This window comes from Microtus oregoni, unplaced genomic scaffold (assembly GCF_018167655.1).
Source record: "Microtus oregoni isolate MIOR12 unplaced genomic scaffold, Mior012 000005F_ref0000423, whole genome shotgun sequence".
NCBI classification, from domain to species: domain Eukaryota; kingdom Metazoa; phylum Chordata; class Mammalia; order Rodentia; family Cricetidae; genus Microtus; species Microtus oregoni.
This window is the reverse complement of record NW_024543064.1, coordinates 59,100,082-59,124,140: the sequence shown is the minus strand read 5'-3', so window position 1 is coordinate 59,124,140 and position 24,059 is coordinate 59,100,082. Positions and strand designations below refer to the sequence as shown.

At 39.2% G+C, this 24,059-nt stretch overlaps 1 protein-coding gene across 1 annotated transcript in view; it reads left to right on the top strand.

Moving 5' to 3' along the window:
• Positions 1-24,059, top strand: part of Focad (focadhesin) — a 286,838-nt gene that overhangs the window by 63,124 nt on the left and 199,655 nt on the right. The window contains exons 6-9 of the mRNA XM_041651620.1: positions 10,218-10,319; positions 14,418-14,622; positions 17,998-18,204; positions 23,447-23,534. Of these exons, the coding sequence (XP_041507554.1) occupies positions 10,218-10,319; positions 14,418-14,622; positions 17,998-18,204; positions 23,447-23,534 (602 nt within the window). The remainder of the gene's footprint in view (positions 1-10,217; positions 10,320-14,417; positions 14,623-17,997; positions 18,205-23,446; positions 23,535-24,059) is intronic.

Sequence of the window (24,059 nt, the reverse complement as noted above, 5' to 3'; positions counted from 1 at the left end):
GGGCTGATGAGGGAGGGGGACTTGATCGTGGGAGGGGGAGGGAAATGGGAGGCGGTGGCAGGGAGGAGGCAGAAATCTTTAATAAATAAATAAATAAAAAGATTAGACGGCTACATTTTAACAGGACTGCAAACGTTACCTTTGAGGATGGGGGTAACTGGGAGAAAGAGGAAATACATTTTGTTCTTGCAGTTAATTAGCTCAGGAGCCCTAAACAAGTACGAAATGCCAAGTGTGTGTCTCATCTGCAGCTGTGCAGTAGAGCCCTCTAAGGAACTTCCCAATATACCTGTGACTGAGCACAGCTTAGAATGCCTGTGGGTCAGCCAGAGGCCCTGGGCTTTTCAGTTTCCCACGTAAGCCCCGTGAGAAGGTCTTGTGGGGAATTGCTAGCCTATGGTTCCAAGGAAGTGACAGGGATGCATTGTCAGACCTTCAAATCTTTTATTAAGTGGAAGGATTCTGTGTGAATTTTTCTGATTAAATGCTGGCAGCCAATCCCAGTTTTTTAGTATGAGGTTGGCAGACACAACACGTCTGCTCACAGGATACAGTCTGTGGGCAGCGAAGTTTATGACCTGCTTTAGGGACTTAAAAATGTTTTCCGTAATGTTAGAAATGCTTTTCTGCTTATAAACAAATTTTAAACTAATTAACATATTTTTCATTTTCTTGCTATTAAGACATCTTTTAGTTTAGACTTTCTTTTCCCTTTGTTGGGTCTAAATTGTTGGCTGCAAGCGTGAATATCTAATTTTTATGATTTGCCAATTATTAGAGGCTAGTTTTCTCATTTGCTTTGTAATGTGCTATTTCCATAAAGTTTCATCATGTGCTTGCTTTTAAAATTTTCTCTGCATATTCATATTATGGCAATCTTTTTACGGTCTCTCTGCTCTCAGCAAAAGTGAGGAAATAGCTGTGAATTCATGAGCAGTGACTGCTTGTTCCAGAATTTGTGCTTTATTCTGATGTGCCAGACAGTGGCTGACATGCACAAATATCAAATGTTCAGAGCCCCGTTCGTGGGAAGCTGTGCTTTTTGGAGTGAGGGAATATTTAATGACTTGGCAGATGGCTATTCTGAAGTAGGCGATGAGGTCAGTAGCCGAGGATGGTTGGACCTGAGCGGATTGAAACTCTGCACCCGGCATGTGTGTTTAGTCCTCCATTTGTAGTCTTCATGGGGTTGATAGTTAAGTATTTAAGCATCCTAAAGGCTGAGCTACTTTGTAACTCATATTGATTCTCTGATTGAAGTCAGACTTATCCCTTAGGGCAATCGACTATAGAAAAGTCAGACAGGTACAAAAATATTAATATGCACTTACAGAAACTGCTTTGTGGTGGTGGGTGTCAAAATTTTGGTATCTTTTTTTCTAAGCATGTAACTTTTGGCATCTCTTCTTACTGTGTATTTTGAAGGAAGACATGCACCAGTGACTTGAATAGTTCTAACAATTTCTCCAATGCAGACACTGTGCCATGTGAGAACTCCATGTGCTGGAGGGGCCCAAGGAAGGCTGAATAGCGGCTGCTTAGTGCTCAGGGGATGGAGAGGTGGGCACGAGTAAGGCCATAACGAACGAAGACTTGAGTTTCATTTGAAGAGTAGTAGGAATTCATTTATCCATTTTTTAAAAATATATGGGTATCGTTTAGGATTGCATGTTATGTTTAGTTGTCACTTAAAAAATTCTTTTGAAAGATGGAACTCTTTCTCATCCTTTCTGTGTCTTTTATGGGATTGGCATTTTTGAATTTCATAAACAATGCCGTGTGTCTCTGAGGAGCACACACCTGGCACCAGTGATAGCCATCCTGTTGTTCATTGGGTTTAATTTTGATCACCTTGCCACTCTCTGGTCACTTCCTGTCTGTCATAACTAAGGAGAAATCTGTGGTGGAGACACTGAGGCTATGCAGAACCCTGCTTCATATTCCTAACCCCAGGGTTCATTGTGATGGCTTCAAAATAGTGACCCTCACCTCACTCCCCAGTAAATCACATTGCTAGTGGCAAAGGGACACCCGGGATGGTTTTAGAAGAGAAGATGACAAGTTATCAGGAACAGATGAGATTTTAACTTGGAATTAGTTTTTCAGGGAAATGCCCCTTAATGCATTTATTATACTAATGTACTTTACACAATACACAGCTGTTTCTAAAATAAAAATGCTAACACTTTAAAAATAGTATATGGTTGTTGGTGTCTATTGTAATTTTGTTTGAGACAATATTACCATTTAACTTGGCAGATGTGGAACTCGTTATGTTGAACAAGTTGGCCTTGAATTTAGAGGTTCATCTGCCTCTCTTTACCTACCAAGCGCTGGGTCTAACGGTGTGCATCATCTAGTTCTCTCTCTCTCTCTCTCTCTCTCTCTGTGTAAGTGAGTGCAGGCATGTGGAGGCAGGTTCTCTCTCTTTTGTTTTTCTTTTTCTTTTTCATTTTCTTTTCTTTTCTTTCTTTCTTTCTTTTTTTTTTTTGATACAGGGTTTCTCTGTGTAGCTTTGGCATCTCCCAAGTGCTGGGATTAAAGGCGTGTGCTACCAATGCCCTCCTGAGGCTGGTTCTCTGGTGGTTTACTGATGCTTGCACCAAACTAGCTTGTGGACGCTTATGAGCATCTGGTGCTTCTGTATCTACTGTGTCTCTAAAATCTGTAATCCCTAGGGATTACAGATTCACGCTCCTGTGTACAGCTTTGCATTGGTTCTGGGATCTGAACTCAGGTCCTAAGGCATGTGCTGTACAAACTGAGTCATCTTTCTAGCCCCTAAGTTTAGAGTTTTTAACTTAAATTTCATTCTTGTTATTTGGAGACTGGTTCTGGCTATGTGGCCCAGGCTGTTTTGGGGTTTGTGTTCTCTTCCTAAGGCTGCAGAGTACTGGGGTTCCAGGCATATGCCATCACAGCTGACTGACATTTAGAAGATTGTTTAGTGCTTCTTGTTTTACTGAGATGTAATTTATATGCCATAAAATTCTTTTCAGTTGTATGAGTCAGTGGTCTTTATTAAAGTCAGGAAATTGTCTAACCCCACTACTACTTTATTTCAGATTATTTTATCATCTCCAAAGGAATCCCATATACAAGATCAGTTCTCTCTCCCACCCCCAGAAAGCATTATTTGGCTTGCACATTCTATGTACTGAATTTCATGTGATGAAACAATACAACATGAGGTCTTGTATATTTGACTTCTTGGTATAATGTTTTCAAGATGGGTTGTAGCGTGTACCAGTGCTTCATTCCCAAATACATGTGTATACAACCTTTTATTATCTCAGAATTTCTTGTTAGGTTTACTAGGAAGAGAGCTTTTAGTGTTTGACTTTTACATTTATCCTGAAGGTAATTACTTAAAAAAGTCATTCGAAATAAACCTTAGTTTTTATTCCTGGTGCAGGTATCAGGTTGCCATTATTGTGGGTGAGAACATACCATGTGTGATCTGTTTTTGGGGAAAATGGTGTTTTCTTCTGAAAACAGGTTAGCCAAGCTAAATATAGCAGGTACTCTAGGTCTATGGTTCACTCACCATTGGAGAATTACCATCAGGATCTTCTTTAAGAGACGTTTCCAATTTTGTACTCTGACCTAGGAATGTGTGAACATAGTTTAAATTTTCTTCGTTTCAGTTAAAAAGGCTTATTGAAATCTTTACATAAGGACTAGAAGGAGGAAGATGAGGGGGAGTGTCAAGGTCACTTCTGCCCCTGGACTTGCTCAGTGAGGCTAAGAAAAAGACAAGAGCAAGCCAGGGCCGTACTAGGTGATCGTGGACAGCAATGCCTGGCAGCGTTATTGGCCTTCTCTGCAGCCTGATTTTTTCTGTCTACATGAATGTTTTACTTCTTACTTCATTCTTTTCTCTCTTCCAGCTATGACTGTCTTTGTTTCTGATTTTTATTGATGATTCTAATCATGTGGGGTTTGAGTTGTGATTGGCATTCATACCTGAAGAATAAGCTTATATGTATATACATCTTCAGCTAGCAGTGGCCCCTAGAAAATGTGCAAAAATTTTTAAATGTAGATACTGATATAAAAACTGTCATATTTTCAAGAACATGTCTAAAGCCATGAAAATAATTCCATTTTTCCTTTTTAGTTTATGTATTGTAAAACATAGTGGCATGTAACTGAATATAAGAAAAGTCTTAGATCCTTAAGTACCAGTGTCTTCACCTTCTTCCTAGAAGATAACTTTGCATTAAAAGTCTGGTTCTCATAATAGCCATCCCAAGGAAGGAAGAGTGTGAGGGCAGCAGCATAGCAGGAACATTACTTAATAAAAATCTTATATATGCCCTACCTGCCTGACGGACCTAAGAAAAGATATAATCAGTCAAAAATTTCTACATTAGAGCACTTTTGCTCCAGTGGTTTCCTGTGGAGTTCTTGTGGGAAGCACACACATACATTTGTTTTCAAATTATGTTATACAGTGGTTTATTATTACTCTTAATTTATCTTTTTGATTCATTTGTATAGTGATATCTATGTTGTAATTCTCGTAACATTTTCCCATCATGCGTCTTTAAACTTATCTGCAGGGATTTAAAAACGTCTCTCGCTTCTCGCCAGCACTCTCCCATCAAAATTCCAAGCAGGTAGAGAAATGCTTTTAAAATGCATATTTGATGGAGCAAGTGCTGTGCAGTGCTCTGAACGCACCAGGGTCAAGCTGCAGACATGGAAATGCTGGCGACTTGCAGGCATTGTTTCTCACACAGAAAAGGCGCTCTGTGCCAGTCACTGAATCGACGATGTAAATCAAATCATAGGTTTCTGATTTTCGGAGATGAGGCAAAAGGTTGAGGTCACCTAAAGGTTATAGATAACTTTTGCTTCCTGATTTAGCTGCCACACAGCTATTTTTTTTATTCTCTCATTTCTATTAAGATTGATGCATTTATTCTTGAAATGGTGACTATGGGTTGCATACCTTATTTTATCATGCATCTGTGATAGTCTGGTGGAACCTTGCATACATCATCCTTTTTTCCCGCTGCTCCGTAATTTCAGATGCATGCACTCCTCTCCACTGTCAGTAATACTAGTCAAAGGTGGGGAGCAATGGAATATTTACATCCACGCCTGCAAGCTTCTTTGTGGTCTCTGTCCTCTGCTTCTGACTGGTATTGACTCTGGAACAAAACTGACTTTTCATAATCTACTTTATTCTTTCATTTGTGACTATATGAATAAAGCAATCTGAGTTTTTAAAAGATAACGTGGGAGGCATGTTTGGTATGTGTATATGTAACTACACTTATTGTAGAAGTGCATTTTGTACACAGTGGAGAACAAAAAAGATTAAGAGAGAGACCTAACTTTTAGGCTGACTCTGTTCTCACTCATAAATTTTCCCTGGCTAGTGTTGATGGGACTCTTTTGTTTGTTAGGTATTATGTTACATGCTTTACTTAGAATATCAGTTAAAACGCTTGCATGTCACAAATTAAGGAAAGTGCCAAAGAATGTTCAACAAATTGGCTCATGTGGCATGCCAAAGAAAAACCAAGGCACAGTAAGAGATTTACAGGCACCGGAAGCCAACGGAGGGTGACCTGGCTGTCTTATTTGTATTGATTTTAATCTTTAGAAATGATGTTATCCTCCTTTAAGGAGAAAGCAGATCTATAGGCTATCTCAGGAGCTAGGAAATTCTGATTTAATCATTTCTCCTTTTGGACATAGTGCTTTACTTTCCTTGGAAGCAGACAATGCACGATGTTATTTTTTCTGAGTTAAAATAGATGAGGCCATATGTTTAGCAGACATTGGCCTTAGAGCCATTCAGGCTTTCCATAGAATTACTTGTTGGAGCACCATTTTTGTGGCTTGCTGCCTTTGCAGGGGTTCATTGCATTTATGTACGCAGACTTTTCTATCCTGCCAGCCGTTCCCCAAATAACAACACAGAGACGTATTATTGATTATAAATGCTTGGCTGATAGCTTAAGCATGTCTCCAGCCATTTCTTACAATTTAAATGAACCCATTTTTATTAATCTATGTGCTTGTTGCTCTGAACTCCTTTTACCTCATCTATGAATTCTCAGATTCTGCCCTTCTTTTCCCCAGCGTCCTCCTAGTCTGGCTCTCCTGTCCAGCTTCAGCTATAGGCCAGTCAGCTCTTTATTAACAATGAGAGTAACACATATTTACAGTGTACAAAATTGTTCCACAGCACATATACTCCTGTGCATCCTCTGCTTAGGATTCAGTGTTCATATGGGTTATGCAGCCCCAGCTCTGTTTGCTGTCTTGCCTGAGCTCATTTTACAGATGAGGAAACTTTGGTCAAGAGAGGTTAATTCTCTTACCTGGGATTCCATGCTTTGCTGGAGAATGTAAATTTGGAGGTGGACATGTAGCTCAATTGTTAGAGTTCTTGCTTAGTAAGTACAGGCCCTGGGTTTGATCTGCATAAACTGGGCATGGTGGTGGATGTCTGTGATCCCAGCACTAGGGAAGAAGAGGCAGGCTATGTAATGAGTTGGAATCCAGTCTTGGCCACATGAGACTCTGTCTCAATATATATATATATATATATATATATATATATATATATATATATATATTTAGAATTGATAATTCTGTGCTCTCTGTTCCCATGGCTACATCCTCTCCAGTTTTAGTTTTATTTGAGTTAGGGATATGGCTAGGTAATAGAAAAAGAGTCCAAAGGTGCTGCTGTGTGATTATGACTTATAGAAAAACCACGACAGTGATGACAGTGATGATGACCTAATGACAAGATGATCGAATTAATGAATCATTTATTTTAAGGAAAGAGGGTTTATTTTGGTTCAGAGTTCCAGTTCCAGCTCATGATGATAGAGATCTCATGATAGCAGGAAACAACGTGAGGCTGCCATAGTCAGAAGGTAGACAGATACCTGTGCTCAGTGCATGTGCTCTCTCTCCCTCTCTTTGTAAACCTTTTATTTTTTTTATTTCCTACATCCAAACAGTGTGTTTTGATCATACCCATCTGTAATCCTTCCTACTCCTCTCTGCCACCCTAAGCCATCACTATTCCCACTTCCTTTTCCCTCCCTTTCTTCCCTCCCTCCCTTTCTTCCCTCCCTCCCTTCCTTCCTAAACCTCAGAACTCACTGAGTCCAATTAGTGTTGATCTTCTTCATCTTGTGCAGACAACCATAGATGTAGTGGATTCATGAAGCAGGGACCATGTTCTGGCAGAAGACATTTCACAACATTCCTCTTTATCTTCCAGCTCTTAAATTCCTTCTGTTCCCCCTTCATGGGTCAGGTTGATCTAGATGTCTAATTTAGAGCTGAGCACCCGGCAGTTACTTCTTTAAATGGTAGTTACCTTGACCAGTTGAGTCTCTATTAACTGCTGACCACCACAGAGAGAAACTCCCTTGTCCAATGTTGAGGACAGCACTAAACTGTATGTACAAACATGGATATTTAGAAGGTAGTTCGGCAACTTGTTGGGCTTAGAAAGCTAATAGTAATAGGTTCTTGCTTATGATCTTTGACTCTCTGAACCATGTGCCTTTGATCAGATTTATAGTGCTAGGCATAAATTCTCTTCTGTGGAATAAGCCTCAAATATAACCCAGTAGCAATTGGTTATCCCCCAAAACCTTTTGGGCATATTTTGCCTGGCAGGTCTGTTGTAATAGGAGCGGGCTGCGTCCCGCCACCTGGCTAGCTTTACACCCGAAATAATTACACGGAAACTATATTCTTTTAAACACTGCTTGGCCCATTAGTTCCAGCCTCTTAACCCATTTCTAATAATCTGTGTAGCCCATGAGGTGGCTTACTAGGGAAGATCTTAACCTGCGTCTGTCTGGAGTGGGAGAACCATGGCGACTCCTTGACTCAGCTTCTTTCTCCCAGCATTCTGTTCTGTTTACTCCGCCTACCTAATTTTATGTCCTATTAAAGGGCCAAGGCAGTCTCTTTATTTAACCAATGAAATTAACACAAGCCAGAAGACTCTCCCCCATCACAGGTCTATATTGTAGCATGAAAAGTTCTCTGTTGGATCATAGCATTGTCATTTCTTCTAATCCAGCAGTTTGCATACCCCTGCTGGCACTATTAGAACTAGCTATCAGGGAGGTAGTTTTCCCATCAATTTCAGCTTGATCCCACTAGGTCCTGCAAGGAGCGTGGGTTATGTCTTCAGCAATAGGGTTTTACCATCTTATTCTGGTGAGCTATATCAATAGCTGTGTCCTTTTCTTTTGGGGGCCATTGGGGCCTCATTGACCAATAACTAGTAGGGAGGTGTAGATAAATGATTGAATCTTGAGGCACACTCCTCTCTCTCTCATTCCCCCTCTCTCAATAGTACTTCCAACCTAAAATTTCAGAGTTTAAATTGTGTGTCTTTTCAAATGACTTGAACATTCTTATTTGGATACATTTTAAAGAAGCTAAATGGCTAACAAATGGAAGTGAAAGGAAGAAAGAAAAATCTTGAATAATCCGTAAATTTAATAATCAAATCTTGAATACATCAAGAAGGAACTGTACTCAGCCTTATGACATTTTACATCCTCTAATTATAATATTTTTGATAGGATAATAACTTCATTTTCTGTCATACTCAAATTAGTGTCTATATTCTCTAATGATTTTTATTTTAGAGTGAGGCTTATTTTTTAAAGGAATAATTTTCCTTTTTTTTTTTTACATTTTAAACCTTTTAATTTCTCTTGTGCATCCAATGCTGAGTTTTGTTAAGTACATTTCCATAAGAAATGTAAACTTTGGCTTTGTTCATGATTGATTCCTTTTAGTTCTGGGTAAGACGGAGCCTGGTGCCACTTTCTGTTCAGCTTTGTGCTTCCCATTCCAGTTTAAGCAGTGGGCTTCCACCAGTGGTTCTGAACCAGAGACAGTTTTACCCCAACAGGGACATCACACAGTCTGAAGGCACTTTTGATTGTTAGTACAAGAACATTTGGTGGGGGACGGGGGGAGGCTAGGTTGCTGCTGAGCAGGCTGAGGGGCACAGGACAGCATACCAGTGAAGACTGTCCAACATGCCAGCAGTGCTAAGAATAAGCCACTCTAATCACGATAGCTGTGCACTTTGTTGAATTAAGAAATATATACATTCTATTACTTGGGTGCAAGGCTTTCTGTATTATTTTTATGTGCGTTCACATATCAATTTGATGATTCATGAGGGAGAATTTAGATCTTTGCTTCATTAGGCTTAAAGCATAAAAACAAAATTTGGCAATTATAATTGATTTTGGGTTATTTGTGTTCATTTGAAATAGTTTAATATTAGAAATCAAATATTAATCAACAACAAGAGCCAATGTTTTCATTATTTGTGTCACTTCTTTCAAGATTATCAGCCTCTCATAATCAATATTGTACATTATTTTTTACAATATTGTCATTTAGAGTGGACATAATCAGTTGTCTGGACAAGTTAATTATCTAGAGGTCTAAATTAGTAATTAATTTGGACCTTTATTCTAGTATATTCTACTTAATCTAGTTTTTAAAGATTAAGTCTGCGATGCTAAGTGGAATGGGCCAAATCCAATAGCGGGTGAAGCATGCTCTCCATGTCCTGCGGCAGGGTGAATGGTTCCTTGCAGTCTGGCTGGAACGCAACTGTGTCAAAATCATAGCTGTTTGCATGTGTGTCATTTCTCCTATTTTAAAATGACTGCCTTTTATTTCTGTTGACCTGATTTAATTTGAATACATTTTGAAGGAGACCTTGATCTGCAGTAGTTCTCTTGTGGGGGTGGGAGAGAGATGGGAAGGAGAATAAGAGTCAGAGTGTAAGGAGATGTGCTAGCTCTTGGAGGGCTAAAGAGTAAGGAATTGATTTCTTTTTCCTTTTTAAAATTCTTTTATTTCATGTGCATTGGTGTTTTACTTACATGTTTGTCCATGTTTGGGTGCCAGGTCCCCTGGAACTGAAGTTACAGACAGTTGTGTTGTAGGATCCATTCTTAATTTAGACCTCTGAGATTCTGGATCCATCTTCTTTTCAGCAGAAGAATTAGATCAAACGGGGACAAGTCAGTGGTCATGAACCACTTCCTTAGCTCTGTGGATTAGAGGTCCTGGAAAATGTCTGTAGCTGGCATTGTTTGCTTTCTTTTTTCTTTTTCTGCTGTATTTGAATAGAATTTCTGCTCCTGAAAAGACAGTTAATAACGTGATTTCCTGTGTTTTCTCAGAACTCATCCGCAGCCTTTGATCACCGTGCTTGAACACAGGCCTGATTGCTGGCCACTGCTCCTGCAGCAGCTGACTGCCTTCTTCCAGCAATGCCCTGAAAGGTAACATGAAATGAAATAAACGAAGGACACAGAATGGCGTGTGCTAAGTTTAGAGCCGGCGCTATGTGTTGTTCTTGTTTTAGCTGCTGTGACTCTAGAGGCGGCCATGCGTGCTCTTTTCCTTTGGCAGTAAGGGAACACGATCTGCCAGGCGGATTGGTTGTTGAATTGTCCAGTGGAGAATAGCTGTTATTAAATCTGCCTTTGTTGAATTTTATCCAATTCCCTGACTAAGCTCTCTATTGTCAGTACTCCTTTGCATCTTGTTCTTCATCTTTGATTATTGCAAATGATGAGCTGTCTCCCTTTTGTGTTCCCGCCACAACTTGCAGTGTGATCAGTAACGTCATTAAACTTACTTTCAGTCTTATTCTCTGCTGTGAGCTTTAAAATCTTTTGGAGGATAGTGATCTAGTTCTATTGCCCTTTTTCATAATGGCCAGAACATTTGTAGGTGCCCTATATATTTCAATTTTTCGTATACACATATATGCCCGCAGGCCAGAAGAGGGCACCAGATCTCATCACAGATGGTTGTGAACCACCATGTGGTTGCTGGGAATTGAACTCAGGACCTTTGGAAGAGCAGGCAATGCTCTTAACCACTGAGCCATCTCTCCAGCCCCCATATATCTCAAATTTTTGTGAACAAAATCCATGAATGGGTTGAAGATTTTCTTACCATAGAAACCTTCAGACTGCAGTACCTTGTAATCAGCTACAAGAAGGTGGCTCAAATTGTTACCTTCACCTTAAATGTTTTTTTCATAGATTTATTAATAGTTTCTAGATGAGTCTTTCTTCAACTCTGTCAGAAGTAAAAACCCAGATAAATTTTAAAGTGAATTTACTTAGTGAAATTTCTTTGAGCCACATAGAAGTTTTAAATTGTTTTATATTTGTTTTAACACCCCCCTCCCATTGAGATAGTGTACTATGTAACTTGGCTAGCCTGAACTTCACTGTGTAGATCAGGTTGGCATTGAACTCAGAAATCTGCTTGTCTCTGTTTCCTGAGTGCTGGGATTAAATCTATGTGCTACCATGCTTGTCCCTACAAAAGGTAATTTCAGTTCTAAATTTGCACTGTGTGTTTGTCCCTTGCAGTATGAAATTGATAATTCTGGTTGCACTTCTTCAGTAGACCATCAGATAGAATATTAGGAGCAGTAACTTCAATTTGTTGTTTAGAAGGTAATAAGAATAGGAGCAGTGGTTCACAGTCGTGTGAAGGAGTCAAAATGTAAAGACATCCTAGTTCTTTCCATGTTAGGAATTATTGCTGAAACTAGATCCTTAAGTCAGATAAACTGAGATGTCAGTATCTCCTCATACTGGATGTAGTGAGTCCTCACGGAACTCTGGAAATGCAGAGCAGGAAATCAGAAGTGATTCAGCTAGGGTGAGTTTTAAGATAGCATTTTATCATGAAGGAAGCACAACAATACAGTTTCAGTTATGCTAAAACAAGAGTGCTTAGTTCAGCTTTGTATCACAGTTAATTACTTCTTACAAATAATAAATGAAAACACTGAATAAAGTGAAAAAGAATAAAGTTGTATTTGATTGATTTATGCTAATTTTGAATATCTGTAACTTTATATAACCACATTAATTAATTGCCCATTTCTGTGAAGTCCTGGTGCATACAGTCTTGGTGATACAGCAGCAAACAGAAACCTATGGTTTGTATCCTCATTTGAATTATAGTCTGGCAAGGGATATAAATGCTACACGTTTTGCCACGAAAGCGTATAATGGTGATCTGACCACAGACCACTTGTCAGGGAAGGAAAAGGACCCCAGGAAGTCATTGCAAAGTGGAGAACTGGAGGATGATAGAAGTAGAAAGACCAGCAAGATGGAGACCCAGTGTGACCCCCTGAAATAAGTGGGGCCCCCTGAAATAAGTGTAACGATACAGTGGCTGGCAAGATCAGCAGAGGCTGAACCATGTAGGTGTTGCAATTCAGTTCACCATTTTGTCATAGGACAAACTTTTAAGTTGGTTAATGTTATGGTCAGGTGTTTATTTTACCCTTGAAGGTCATTCTGGTATGATGGTTTTTTGAGCTTAACAGTTATTGGAATATAATGAATGTAAATAGATATTAAAGTTATGGATATTAAATCCATAATCTCCTTTGAGTTCGAAATTCCTATGAAGAGGTTGTGGGTAACTGCTTCATTCATCTCTCAGTTTCTGTAGCTATGTATCACACACACACACACACACACACACACAAACACACACTATATCTATCTATCTGTCTGTCTGTCTGTCTGTCTGTCTATGGCTCTGGTAAGGATCAAAGAAGTTCGAACTGTAAAGTGGAATTACTTATATATTCTATAGGTTAGCAAGGTAACAATAAAGTAGCTCCACTCATCCGTGGGTGTAATATTAAAATTAAGACCTCCAGTGGATGCCTAAAATGATGGATAAAAGTGATGTTTGTGTAATACAGAGATGCTGCTTACTAAAAAATGTGAAAGGTTAGCAATTATTTATCATAGATCTTAGTAACGTTAGCATGTGATTTATTTTTTCTTAATTAAGTTGAGGGCTATCACATGTTCATAAAAGAAAGCTCTTTATGGTGTCTCTCTGGCACTTCCAAACTGCCATAACCACTGTTCTCCTTTGTTGGTGAGTAAAGTAGGGTTGCTTGGGCAAAGACAGTGTTATGAAACTGCCATGTCAGTTGATCCGGTACCAGGATGACTTCCAAGAGACTCATGATGGCCTAGAACCTTCTTAAGAAGGTTCTCAACCTTCTTAATGCTGTGACCCTTTAATATAGTTCCTCATGTGTGACCCCCCACCATCAAATTATTTTATTGCTACTTCATAACAGTAATTTTGCTACTATTATGAATTATAATGTAAATATATCATATACATGATGGCTGATATGTGACCCCTGTGAAAGTGTTGTTCAACCCCAGAGGGAACTGCTGGCCTAGAGGATCATGCATGGTGTGTTTGGTCCACATCCTGGAGGAGCAGAGTGGACGGTTTGGAACTTTCTCATGCCACTCAGCACATGCACAACTTAAACTTTGCAGTTGTTTACTTATGGAACTTTCCGTTAAATATTTTCTGGTTGTGCTTGACTGACAGTAATTAAAATTATGGAAAAGAAAAGCATGGAGTACTATAAATTTGAACTGTCACAATAATCGGATGGTTGTATGGATTTATTTATATATATATATCTTATCTACAAAGTTTTCTTACAAATGCATGCCAGTGAGATACCCCTGGGGAATAGATCCTGATATCTGTAATTCTAATAAATGTTCTTAGATGGTTCTGATATTCACCATAGACTGGTTTTGGAGGGGTGCCACCATTGTAAAGTAGGAGAAGTGTCCTTTAGTCCTGGGAATCTGGCTTCGTGCCTCCTTCTCTTGAGTCATTCCCTTCAAGATCCCATTAGGTCATGGTATTTCAAAGCTACTTGATGCTAGGGTATTTATGGTGTACCACAAGCTGATATGTGCCACTTAGTGCTTGATAGTGTGAAGGAGAATTCCTGGAAAGAAACTATGTCTGGAAAGACTGATTGCCTGTTTACAGCCTTAGTGATGTGGGGAGTCTAATTACAGAGGCCACAGTCTGGTTACAATTTTGGACTAGTTTTAGCCCCATGAATAGCCATTCTTTGTCCATGTCTGTTTTGGTCCTAACATCTTGTGACAGACAAAAACCTTTTGGAATTTATTAACATAGCAGTCCTCTGGCTTCCACTGTCCCCAAAGCTATGCACATCACCAGAGCATCTGAGGCCTAAAGGAGAGATTTCTCCATCTTGCTTAATAGCCTCTCTGATGTTTGCACCACAGTATTTAAAAAATGACTTGATTTTTAACTTTCTTGTTTTCATTATTATACAAACTTTATGAAAATATTTCCCTATTGGACCTTGGAGACTTTTACTTGGGAGACCTAAATGTATGTTTCTGGGTCATGATCACTCGGATTTTGCTCCAAAGTAAACCTTGTCTTTTATTCCCTTGAGGGAAGAGCTGTTTCTTCTGATAACATTAGCATATTTAACTCAGTACCTTACTGACACATTGCATGACTTGCAGGTCAGAAGTTTCATGTATCCAAATAATGGCACCATTTCTGTGGTATCTCTACTGTGATCCATCCCAGTCACAAGAATATGCTAAGCTCCGGCTGTCCCTGCTCAAAGTCTTACTTCAACCCAGAGGTCTTTGTGGTGAAGTTCAACCTCCGGTACTAGAGCAGCACATGGTTCAGATGTGTTGTGACATGGTCCCGTGCTTGCAGGTAAGGCTCTTCACCATTCCTTTTCCTTCCTAATGGGATTATCTGCGCCAGGAAGTTGTCATTCACACAAGGTAGTTCTTGAGCCTATGTGGTTGGACAAGACTGTCTAGAAATGCTGGCACTGTCTTAAAACTACGAAGGAATAAATTTCAGATCTAATAATACATACCGTAGTAACTGTGTTAAATTCACCAAAGTATAAATCAATCCTGTCTCTTTTGGCATTAGTAGCAATGAAGATTCCTTTAAGACTCATCAGGAAAGGGGATTTTTTAAGCTTTTCTTCATGCTGGATGCTAAGAGGTAGGAGGAAAACAATAGAACAAAATGAAACACCTCTGTGAAAATTAAGCAAAAAGCATGTCTGTATGTAGGTCTGTTCTGAATGCAGAACTTGGCCTGCTGAGTGTCCACCCGTCCCTTTAGGTTCCATTGATGTCTTTTGCTTTTCAGAAACCCGCAGTGTAAGAAATGAGTTAGGATGTCACTTCTAATACCTAATTCCTTACGGACAGATGATCCAGGTAACGAGTTAGCAGTAAAGTGGTAAGGGAGTTGAGGGGAGAGAGAGATTTTAGTTGCTATCTCTATGACTGCAGATTTAGAAACACACAGTTGCCAGTGTGCTGTGATTTTAGTGTCGTGGTTCATTTGTCAGGCTGTCCCATTCCATGATCAAGGTCAGGCCATTAGTGGGGATCTGAGTGCCATGCTGCTCAGCCGATGGAAAGAATCTGAGGATGTATTTCAGAGTGATCACTGTGGGTCACAGATGACCTGTTTTAAGTCTGTTAGCAAGGAGTGGCTAGAGCGAATCTTCCCTCTGTGAGTCATAAATGTGCTTTTCTGTAATCAAGGCAGAGAAAAGTTAATTAAAATGAATTCTCCAGCGGCTTCTCCAAAGCTTTTGTTTTGCGTGGGTAATAAAGCATATATAGGCAGAAGGTCTTCAACTGGGGCACTTTTCCAACCATGTCTTTATTACCATGTTCTGTGCGGTTTGCTAAATGTTTGCTTTCTTTGTGGAAAGCTTAGGTGCTTGTAGAAGCTCACTGTGGAATGGTTTTGGAAGGCCCTGTCTTTTTATTGTCACTGAGACATGTGAGAAAAAAGTCATGTAACATTTGTTTTATTAAGAGCAAGAATGAGGAACAGGAGTTACAGAGGCTCTCTAAGGTAGTTCTCCACTTGTGGAAGTATTTTTATAGTCTTTACACAATAACCACTCCAGCTAATGAATATACTCTGGAGAAGTACACTGTTTTCAAGTACTTCTATTGATCTTCATTAAACAATTGCCCACTAGTCTTCTCTTCTTCCTATAATAAAACACAAGCTTTAAACCTGTGTTTAGTCTTGTTGATTTTCTCTCTCTCTTCCTATCTTTCTTGCCTGTCTCCCTCTGTTCTGTTTGGTCATCATTACAAACAACTGACAACAAAACCCACTTCTTCCCATGAAATTGCTTCTGGAATTTTCACTATCCTTTGCTCTAGTATACCAGTAGGTGCACGGGATGTGCTTGTAAGAAATGCTCTTTTTAGAGGTGAATGCACTGTTATGGGTGTAGCCCAGTCCATACTGGACACCAGGAAGGAAGCACACTGAAGTTACTGCTATGTTTTGAGAAAACCCCATTCCTGCTAGTTTAGGATGAGAGGGGTCATTGAGACATCTGCTTAGCGTCCTCCTCAACTGGTTGCTTTTCCATTTTATGTTTGCGCAACTGGTTTTTATTTTTATCATACCATTATCCATGCTATGTCATTTATTTTTACATAGAGACAGAGCATTACTTTCAATTTATTCTTAAGAATTTGATAATGGTAGATCAGAGAACTTTTAGAGCTAATCTATTGCGATTATTTTTCTAACGGAAAATTTCCAGTATACACAATAAATATACTCAAGGAAATAAACCACCTTATGAATACCCAGGCTTTTGTATTTAGTCCTTCTCTTTGTAAGTACCCTTTGAACTTTTTTGCTTTATGTTTTCAGAAGAACAGAATAGGGTCAGTGAGATGGTTCATCAGGTAAAAGCATTTGCCACCAAGCTTGCTGACCTGAGTGTGATTTCTGGGATCCACGTAGCTGAAGGAGAGAACCAAATCCTGCAGGTTGTCCTGTGACTTCCACACGGGCATCATGTTGCATGCTTGTATACCTGCACACCCAATAAATAAATACATCATTAATTAAAAGACAACAAAATAATAGAGTTATTGGACTGTTGATATTTTATTTTTAAATTATTATTCTGTGAGTGTGTTCTTTCTTTTCCCATCATCCTTTGGAATCTTTCTGATTTGCTAGGAGCTCCATTTGTGTATAACTTGTATTGATGCCTCTTTTTCTAATGGATGGTAAGCAGTGGTGGAACTGCAGGCTCTTCTCTTGATGAACTTAGCACACACAAGCATCCTGACTGAAGCAGATGGTTCATTGTTTATAATCCCTGGGAATTACCATGGTTGCTATGAGTAGGACCACACCCTTAATACTAACTCCAGAACTTTGAACAGAACAGCAGGGTGTAAATTGAACTGGGATTTTCAAGGGCCCCCAAGTCCTCCCTGTTTAGTGTGTTAGCCTGTCAAGATGACACTGCCTTTTAAACATGGTCGTTTATTACATTCTCCGCTGTGCTCAACTAAGGCTTGTAGAAGAAGAGCTTAGTGAGTGTTGATAACATAGTGGCCCTACGACCGGATGTTTGTGTTAAACTTGTAGGAGAGCTGAAAACCAGCTTCGAGGTGATGTTCTTTGGCATGTAGGCACTGCATATCATTTGCCTAGGGTATCTTTTTTTTTTTTTCAAAGAAGCTAGAAAAGTAGACATAATTTGGGTTTGAATCCTCCCTTAGTGGCAGAGCAATCGATGGTGGAATTGTGTGAGATAAGAGCAGCAGAGGCAGTAAGAGGTGTACAGTGGATGGTGACCAAGGGAGGAGGCAGAGCTGTGGAGGGGAGCACTGGCAGTGCATAACTGCACCTCCCTCAAGACCAAAGGAGGAGGCAGAGCTGTGGAGGGGAGCACTCACGCACCTCCCTCAAGACCAAAGGAGGAGGCAGAGCTGTGGAGGGGATCACTCACGCACCTCCCTCAAGACCAAAGGAGGAGGCAGAGCTGTGGAGGGGAGCACTCACGCACCTCCCTCAAGACCAAAGGAGGAGGCAGAGCCGTGGAGGGGAGCACTCGCGCACCTCCCTCAAGACCAAAGGAGGAGGCAGAGCCGTAGAGGGGAGCACTCGCAGCGCATAACTGTATCTCCTTCAAATTTTCATAGATTCAGAGAAAGTTATTCTGTTGAATACTTCTTATATAGCTTGAAGTTAGTCTGTAATTTTGATCAGTATGAGTTCCTTCAACAGATGAAAGATCTGACCCAGACAACAGAGACGATGCTGTTTATTGAGGAGCTGTATCTAAGTCTTCTGCGCCATCCTGTGTTCTGGAAAAGTCAGCTTACCCAACTCACCCTTCAACTGCTATGTATCTGTGAAGTCAGTTTAAAGATAACCGGGGAATGCTCATCTCTCATTCAGCTTTTAGATCGCAGCATTGAACTTCTTGGGGAGGTAAGGCTAACATAAATCTTCAATGTTCTAATTATCACTTTATAAAATCTTTGAGAAACTGGGTAGTTATGTTTATGTAGTTTGTTACATGTTTGAGGTGATTTGATCTTATACTATTAGATTGTAGTTCTGCAGAGATTTATTATAAAATGAATTATTACATAATCTTATGTTATCACTGAAGGTCTGCCTCATTCGTGCTTATTCATATGAAATATAAATATTAAACAAGTGGTATGTTCAAGAACCTATGCATTTTCTTTGATCTCAGGATGTAAACATGTAAACAAGCAGTTCTAATAGAATAAGATAAATATTTTTATAGACTCTTATTTACAGGATAATGGGAACCAAGTGTGATCTCATACTCTGTAATCCTACCACATGGGCGACTGAGGCAGGAAAATGGCTATAATTTTGGAGCCAGGCTGAGATAGTGAGGACTAGACCCCTCTAGCCTATAGAATGAGATCATACCTCAAAACAAAACCTATGGTGGTGCACGTCTTAAACCCAGCACTCAAAAGGCAGAGGCAGGTGGGTCTCTGTGAGTTGGAGGTTAGCCTGGTCTACATACTGAGCTCCAGACCAACCAGAGCAACCTAGTGAGATCCTGTATCAAAAAAAAAAAAATCAAATATACTATGTGCATATGTGTTTGTTATAAATTTTTTTTTGTTGCTTATCTTTTATGCTCATGTTCCTGAGGTTAAAAAATGTTGAAAATTAATTTGAGAACCTTTAATGCCTAGATTAATATTGATTTGAAGGACAATAAAGTAGCCTTCTTATGTATTTTAGGGCTATCATCCATCATCATTCTGCTGAGTTCATCTGCTGGATATTCGGTTTAAATATTAGTGAACCCGTTCTCTTGTCTGTGTTCTCTCCGCTTTTGTGTGGGACAAGGGTCCTCACACTCTTTAGGCCCGTTTCTCAGACTGTGGTTTGCTAGGTTTGGCCTTAGGTGAGCCATTCACCTTCCAGCTCAGATGTTTGTCTTTCATTTCAAGCCAAATGTTTTACTTCTATCAACGAAATTAAGCAAAAATATCAATTTAGGGGAAGCTGGGTAAGTTCTCCAAGCGTAGAGCAGACTAAACATGGTAGCTTTACAGAGGTTAGGGACTGGCAGTTTCTGTGAAACTGTCACCAGATGACTCACTTTACCTTTCTGTGCTGCATGAGTCAGTTGAAGAATTCCGAGGAAGGATGATCTGTGGGCATAGCTGGCGGAGCTCCCTGCAGAGGACAGGGGCTGAAGCGAAGCTGTGGTTCTTGGGGACTGTGTGAGCACCATCACCTTCTCCTTTGTGTCCTCTGCAGGAGGTAAACTCTGTTACATTTGCTTTCAGTTTCTTTTAAAAGACACACCCATTTGTAAGTTTGTAAAATTCTTGAGAAGAGGGGCTATCTTGTTAACAATAGCATCACTAGGCCAGCATATGTTATTAGTGCATACCACATGGGTAATGTTCATTTTCATCTTTTGTTTGAATTGAGGACCAAAAGTGTGATCCCAAATATTTTTTGTCGTTAAGAATCCTATGACACCTGTAGCTAGTTATGAAGGGATTAACTCCTCCTGCTTTCTGTAGCCAGGCTGTATGTTAGACTGAGTTTTTCTAAAGGCTAAGTGGAGCCCATGTTCTTGCAGAAGCAAAAAATGTATAAGTTCATTTACAAATGTGATCCCAGAAAGCAGTCTGGGAAGGTGGAGCTGGGAGAAATATGGCAATATGACTTTTTCTATAAGTAACCAGTTGCTTCATTCCCTGGACTTCCCTGAAGCCTTGTGGAATGTTTCAGACTATGAAGTAGAATCCAGGGCAGTGAGTAACCGTATGCCCACAAGAACCTCTTGCCAGTTTGAAGCTTTCCCCTGTGGGGCTTGAACTTCTAGACCTTGCAGTTTGGGGGCAGAAAGTGAAGAGTTGTGTTGTGTGGCATATGGGAAAATGTTCAGGTTGATGCTGTGCAGAACATGTTTGTATTATGACAGAAGGAGTTATAGTTAGTGGAAGAGGCATGAGAACTAATCCATGTTCCAGTGGATGCCCCTACACTCATGTACATATGGACAGCACTAAGAGAAATTAGTGGGTTTATTAAAAAAGAGAGGAAAGAAGAGGGCATGAAGCTGGAGAGTTGACATTTTGTGAGGAGGGTAGTCCGCAGAAGGAGGAGGGGATAAATTGGGGATGGATATGGTCTTATTTTATTAGGGATATATATATCCTGTATATATAATATATATCCCTATATGTATATTAGGGATATATATTTCATATATATATATATATATATGAAATGCTCAAATAAAAAATTAAAAAAATCAAGAGCTTAATACATATTATTATGTTCTAGTGACTATCAAACAAAAACTTGTAAAGCAACTTAAAATTTACTTCCTTTACTTCTGTGTCATTCACTTTTACTACATTTTTGATATTCCAAATCTATCACTCTTTTCACATTGTCTTTTATTTTGTGTGGCTGAGTCTCATGTATCCCAGAGAAGGTCTCTTTCATTTATGATTACTCATCTTTAAGTTCTAGCCATTGAAGAGCTTCAATTTTGTTTTTAAAATTTAACATGCTTCCCCGTCCCCCTTTTCAATGACAGCTGTATGAAAGAGGCATTCAACTGTCAATCAAGATGGCTCATTCGTTTCCTGGCCGCCCACACCCAGATAATCACACAGAAACTTTATTAATTATAACATGCTTGTCTGATAGCTTAGGCATATTCCTAGCTACCTCTTACATCTTAAATTAACCCATTTCTATTAATCTGTGTATCATCACATGGTTTTGGCCTATCTAGTAATGATTCCAGCATCTTTCTCCTTTGGCAGCTACATGGCATCTCCTTGACTCCACCTACTCTGTCTCTTTATCTCTGCTTGGATTTCTTGGCTGACTTTACTCTGCTAAACCACTGGCCAAAACAGCTTTATTTATCAACCAATAAAAGCAACATATGTACAAAAGGATATTCTACATCACCTCCCTTTTTCTGTCTAATTAAAAAGGAAGTTTTAACTTTAACATAGCAAAATTACATATTACAAAAATTACAAAACAGATATCAAGCACGAATTACAGTTACAATATTTCTTTTTGAGCCCCAGCTCTAGGGATGCAGCACACCTATATATGTCATTAAACAATTTGCAATATGCTGCTCACAGACTCCATTTAATTGCTCGGCCTCCTGAAAAAGCCAGAGCTAATGGTTCTGCCAGCAGTAACTAGGAAGTTGTCTCTCAAAGAGGCTGCACAGTTTTTGCTACTAATGGTGAGTCAAGAAGCTTTCTCTTAAAGGAGCCTTGCCTCTGCTTGCCACCAGCAAAGAGAGCTTATCTGAAAAACACTGTGGCTGCCAAGAGGCTGCATTTGGTTCTCATTTTTGTGGGTCTAGAAGCCCTGTTTTTTTCCCCCCTTAAGCTCTTTTAGGTCTCATGGTGCCATTTTGTGAAAGGAGACGGCTGCTGTCCAGACCCAAATAATCACATAATAGTTCAGCTAAGGCATGTGTGTGCTTTGTCTATGAATCTCTTGGAAATTTCAAAATTTGAAAAGTAAATAATTTTGCTACCTTTCTGTTTTATTTAGACGTACTGAAATATGGTAGAAAATGGTATGATGATGTACATTGTGAATATATTGGATTCAAAAGTGATTATTGTCCTCTGATAATATGCATTATTTTCTTCCTTGATTTCAACTATATTTCAAAGCACTGAACATAAATAATTACAAAAGACACAAATCGGCATGTTTTATTTACAAAGTTGAATTAGTTTCTTTTGATGTTTTGTTTTTCAAGCCCACGAAGCAGGGATTTAGATTTTTATAGTTAAGCTTCATTCTTGTGGTAGTAAAGGTGAGATGGAAGGGGTTATTGATCTATGCCAGAGTTGATAAGGTCCCACACAGAGTTACAGAGTTTCTCTTCTGCTGGATCTGCTACAATTTTTTACCCTCATCTTTTTTTTTTTTTAAACCTTCTGGCTCTGTCACATGTCTGTTCCCCCATTTTCCCCTCTTTTTTTTTTTTTTTTGTCTGTCTTCATTCTCACTATTTAACTCTGTAGGCTCTTCTGTAAAATTTCTGGATGGACTGAAGTTACCTTATCGTTCTTGTTTTTATCTTCTGTCATCTTTTTTTTTTTTTTCATTTTTCGAGACAGGGTTTCTCTGTAGATTTTGGTTCCTGTCCTGGAACTAGCTCTTGTAGACCAGGCTGGCCTCAAACTCACAGCGATCTGCCTGCCGCTGCCTCCCGAGTGCTGGAATTAAAGGCGTGCACCACCACCGCCCGGCTTATCTTCTGTCATCTTGATTAGAACTTATTGTACGCGTCTTCTTCACTTTACTCATGTCCTTGCTGTAGTTAATGATTTTATATTACATGGTTATTTCTTTCTTTCTTTCTTTCTTTCTTTCTTTCTTTCTTTCTTTTTTATTTTTAAAGATTTATTTATTATATACAGTATTCTCAGTATTCTGTCTACAGGCCAGAAGAGGGCACCAGATCTCATTACAGATGGTTGTGAGCCACCATGTGGTTGCTGGGAACTGAACTCAGGACCTTTGGAAGAGCAGGCAGTGCTCTTAACCTCTGAGCCATCTCTCTAGCCCCTACATGGTTATTTTTTCGTTTCAGTTAAGTATGCTTGATAACTGACAATTCTTACCTCTTCACAGAACTACTTTGTTTTTATAATACAATCTCTACTTCCTTCACATTAATATTTCTTTTTTATGACATAGTTTATTAAATTAGACTTCATGTGATTTATTTTAAAAGTTATATAGATAGCTAATGTTAGGTAAGTATAAAATTTAATTAATTTTTCCTAATATAATATCCCTAAGACCATCATTTCATGCTGTTATGGTGACTCATGGGAACTCACTCTTCTGAAGATTTGCAGTAGAAAGTTTTCTTCTTTAACAAAACCAACCAACCAAACAGACAAAGCAGGAAAGAGTGAACCTAAAACCAAAGTTTTTCTCTTGGAATTATATTTGTTTAATTTGTTTTTTTAGACACTGATTGAACATTTAACCTACACTGTGTGTTATTTGCCAGTATTTCTTCAGTAGGGCAGACTTTGTGAGACACCCTGTACAGTGTTCACAACTGCTCACTGAATCAGTTTCCTTGTATACATATAAAGCCACAGTTCCTGGATCCTCTTCAATAAACTTTTTTGTTCTTTTATATTTTTAGGATTTTCCTGTCAAATTTGTCATTATTGGAACTGCTTTTTTACTTCTGCAGACTCCAGCAAGTCAACAGAAGCCAATATTAAACCTAGGTAAATAAAAGTAGACTCTCTAGACAACAGTGTAAATATAAGTGTTGGCAGGTGCTCTTCTGCATATTTCTATCTAGCCTGGGTTGTTTTCTAATTGCCACCAAATAGATTAGTTTTCTTTCCCTAGTGCTAGCCTATGCATGTTTCCATATCTCATAATTTGCTCAGTTTTTCATGCACCTTGTTGTGATATAAGTGATAGTACAATGCCATTTAAAATGTATTTATTAGCATTTTCTTTCATAGTCATGTATCAAAATGAGAATAATATATAAGACACTTGTAAGCAATGAAGTGTTTAGCAGGTTGTTTTTGTTTTAAGATTCTATTTTGTGCAGAAAGACGGCTCTCTGTATAAAGGCACTTGCTGTCATACCTGACAGGTTGAGTTCAATCCCCGAAACCACATGGTGGAAGGAGAGAACTGATTCCCTGTGTTGGCCGTTGACTTCTACACACACACACACACACACACACACACACTGACACAAACACACACACACACAAACACGTAAATACACTGCA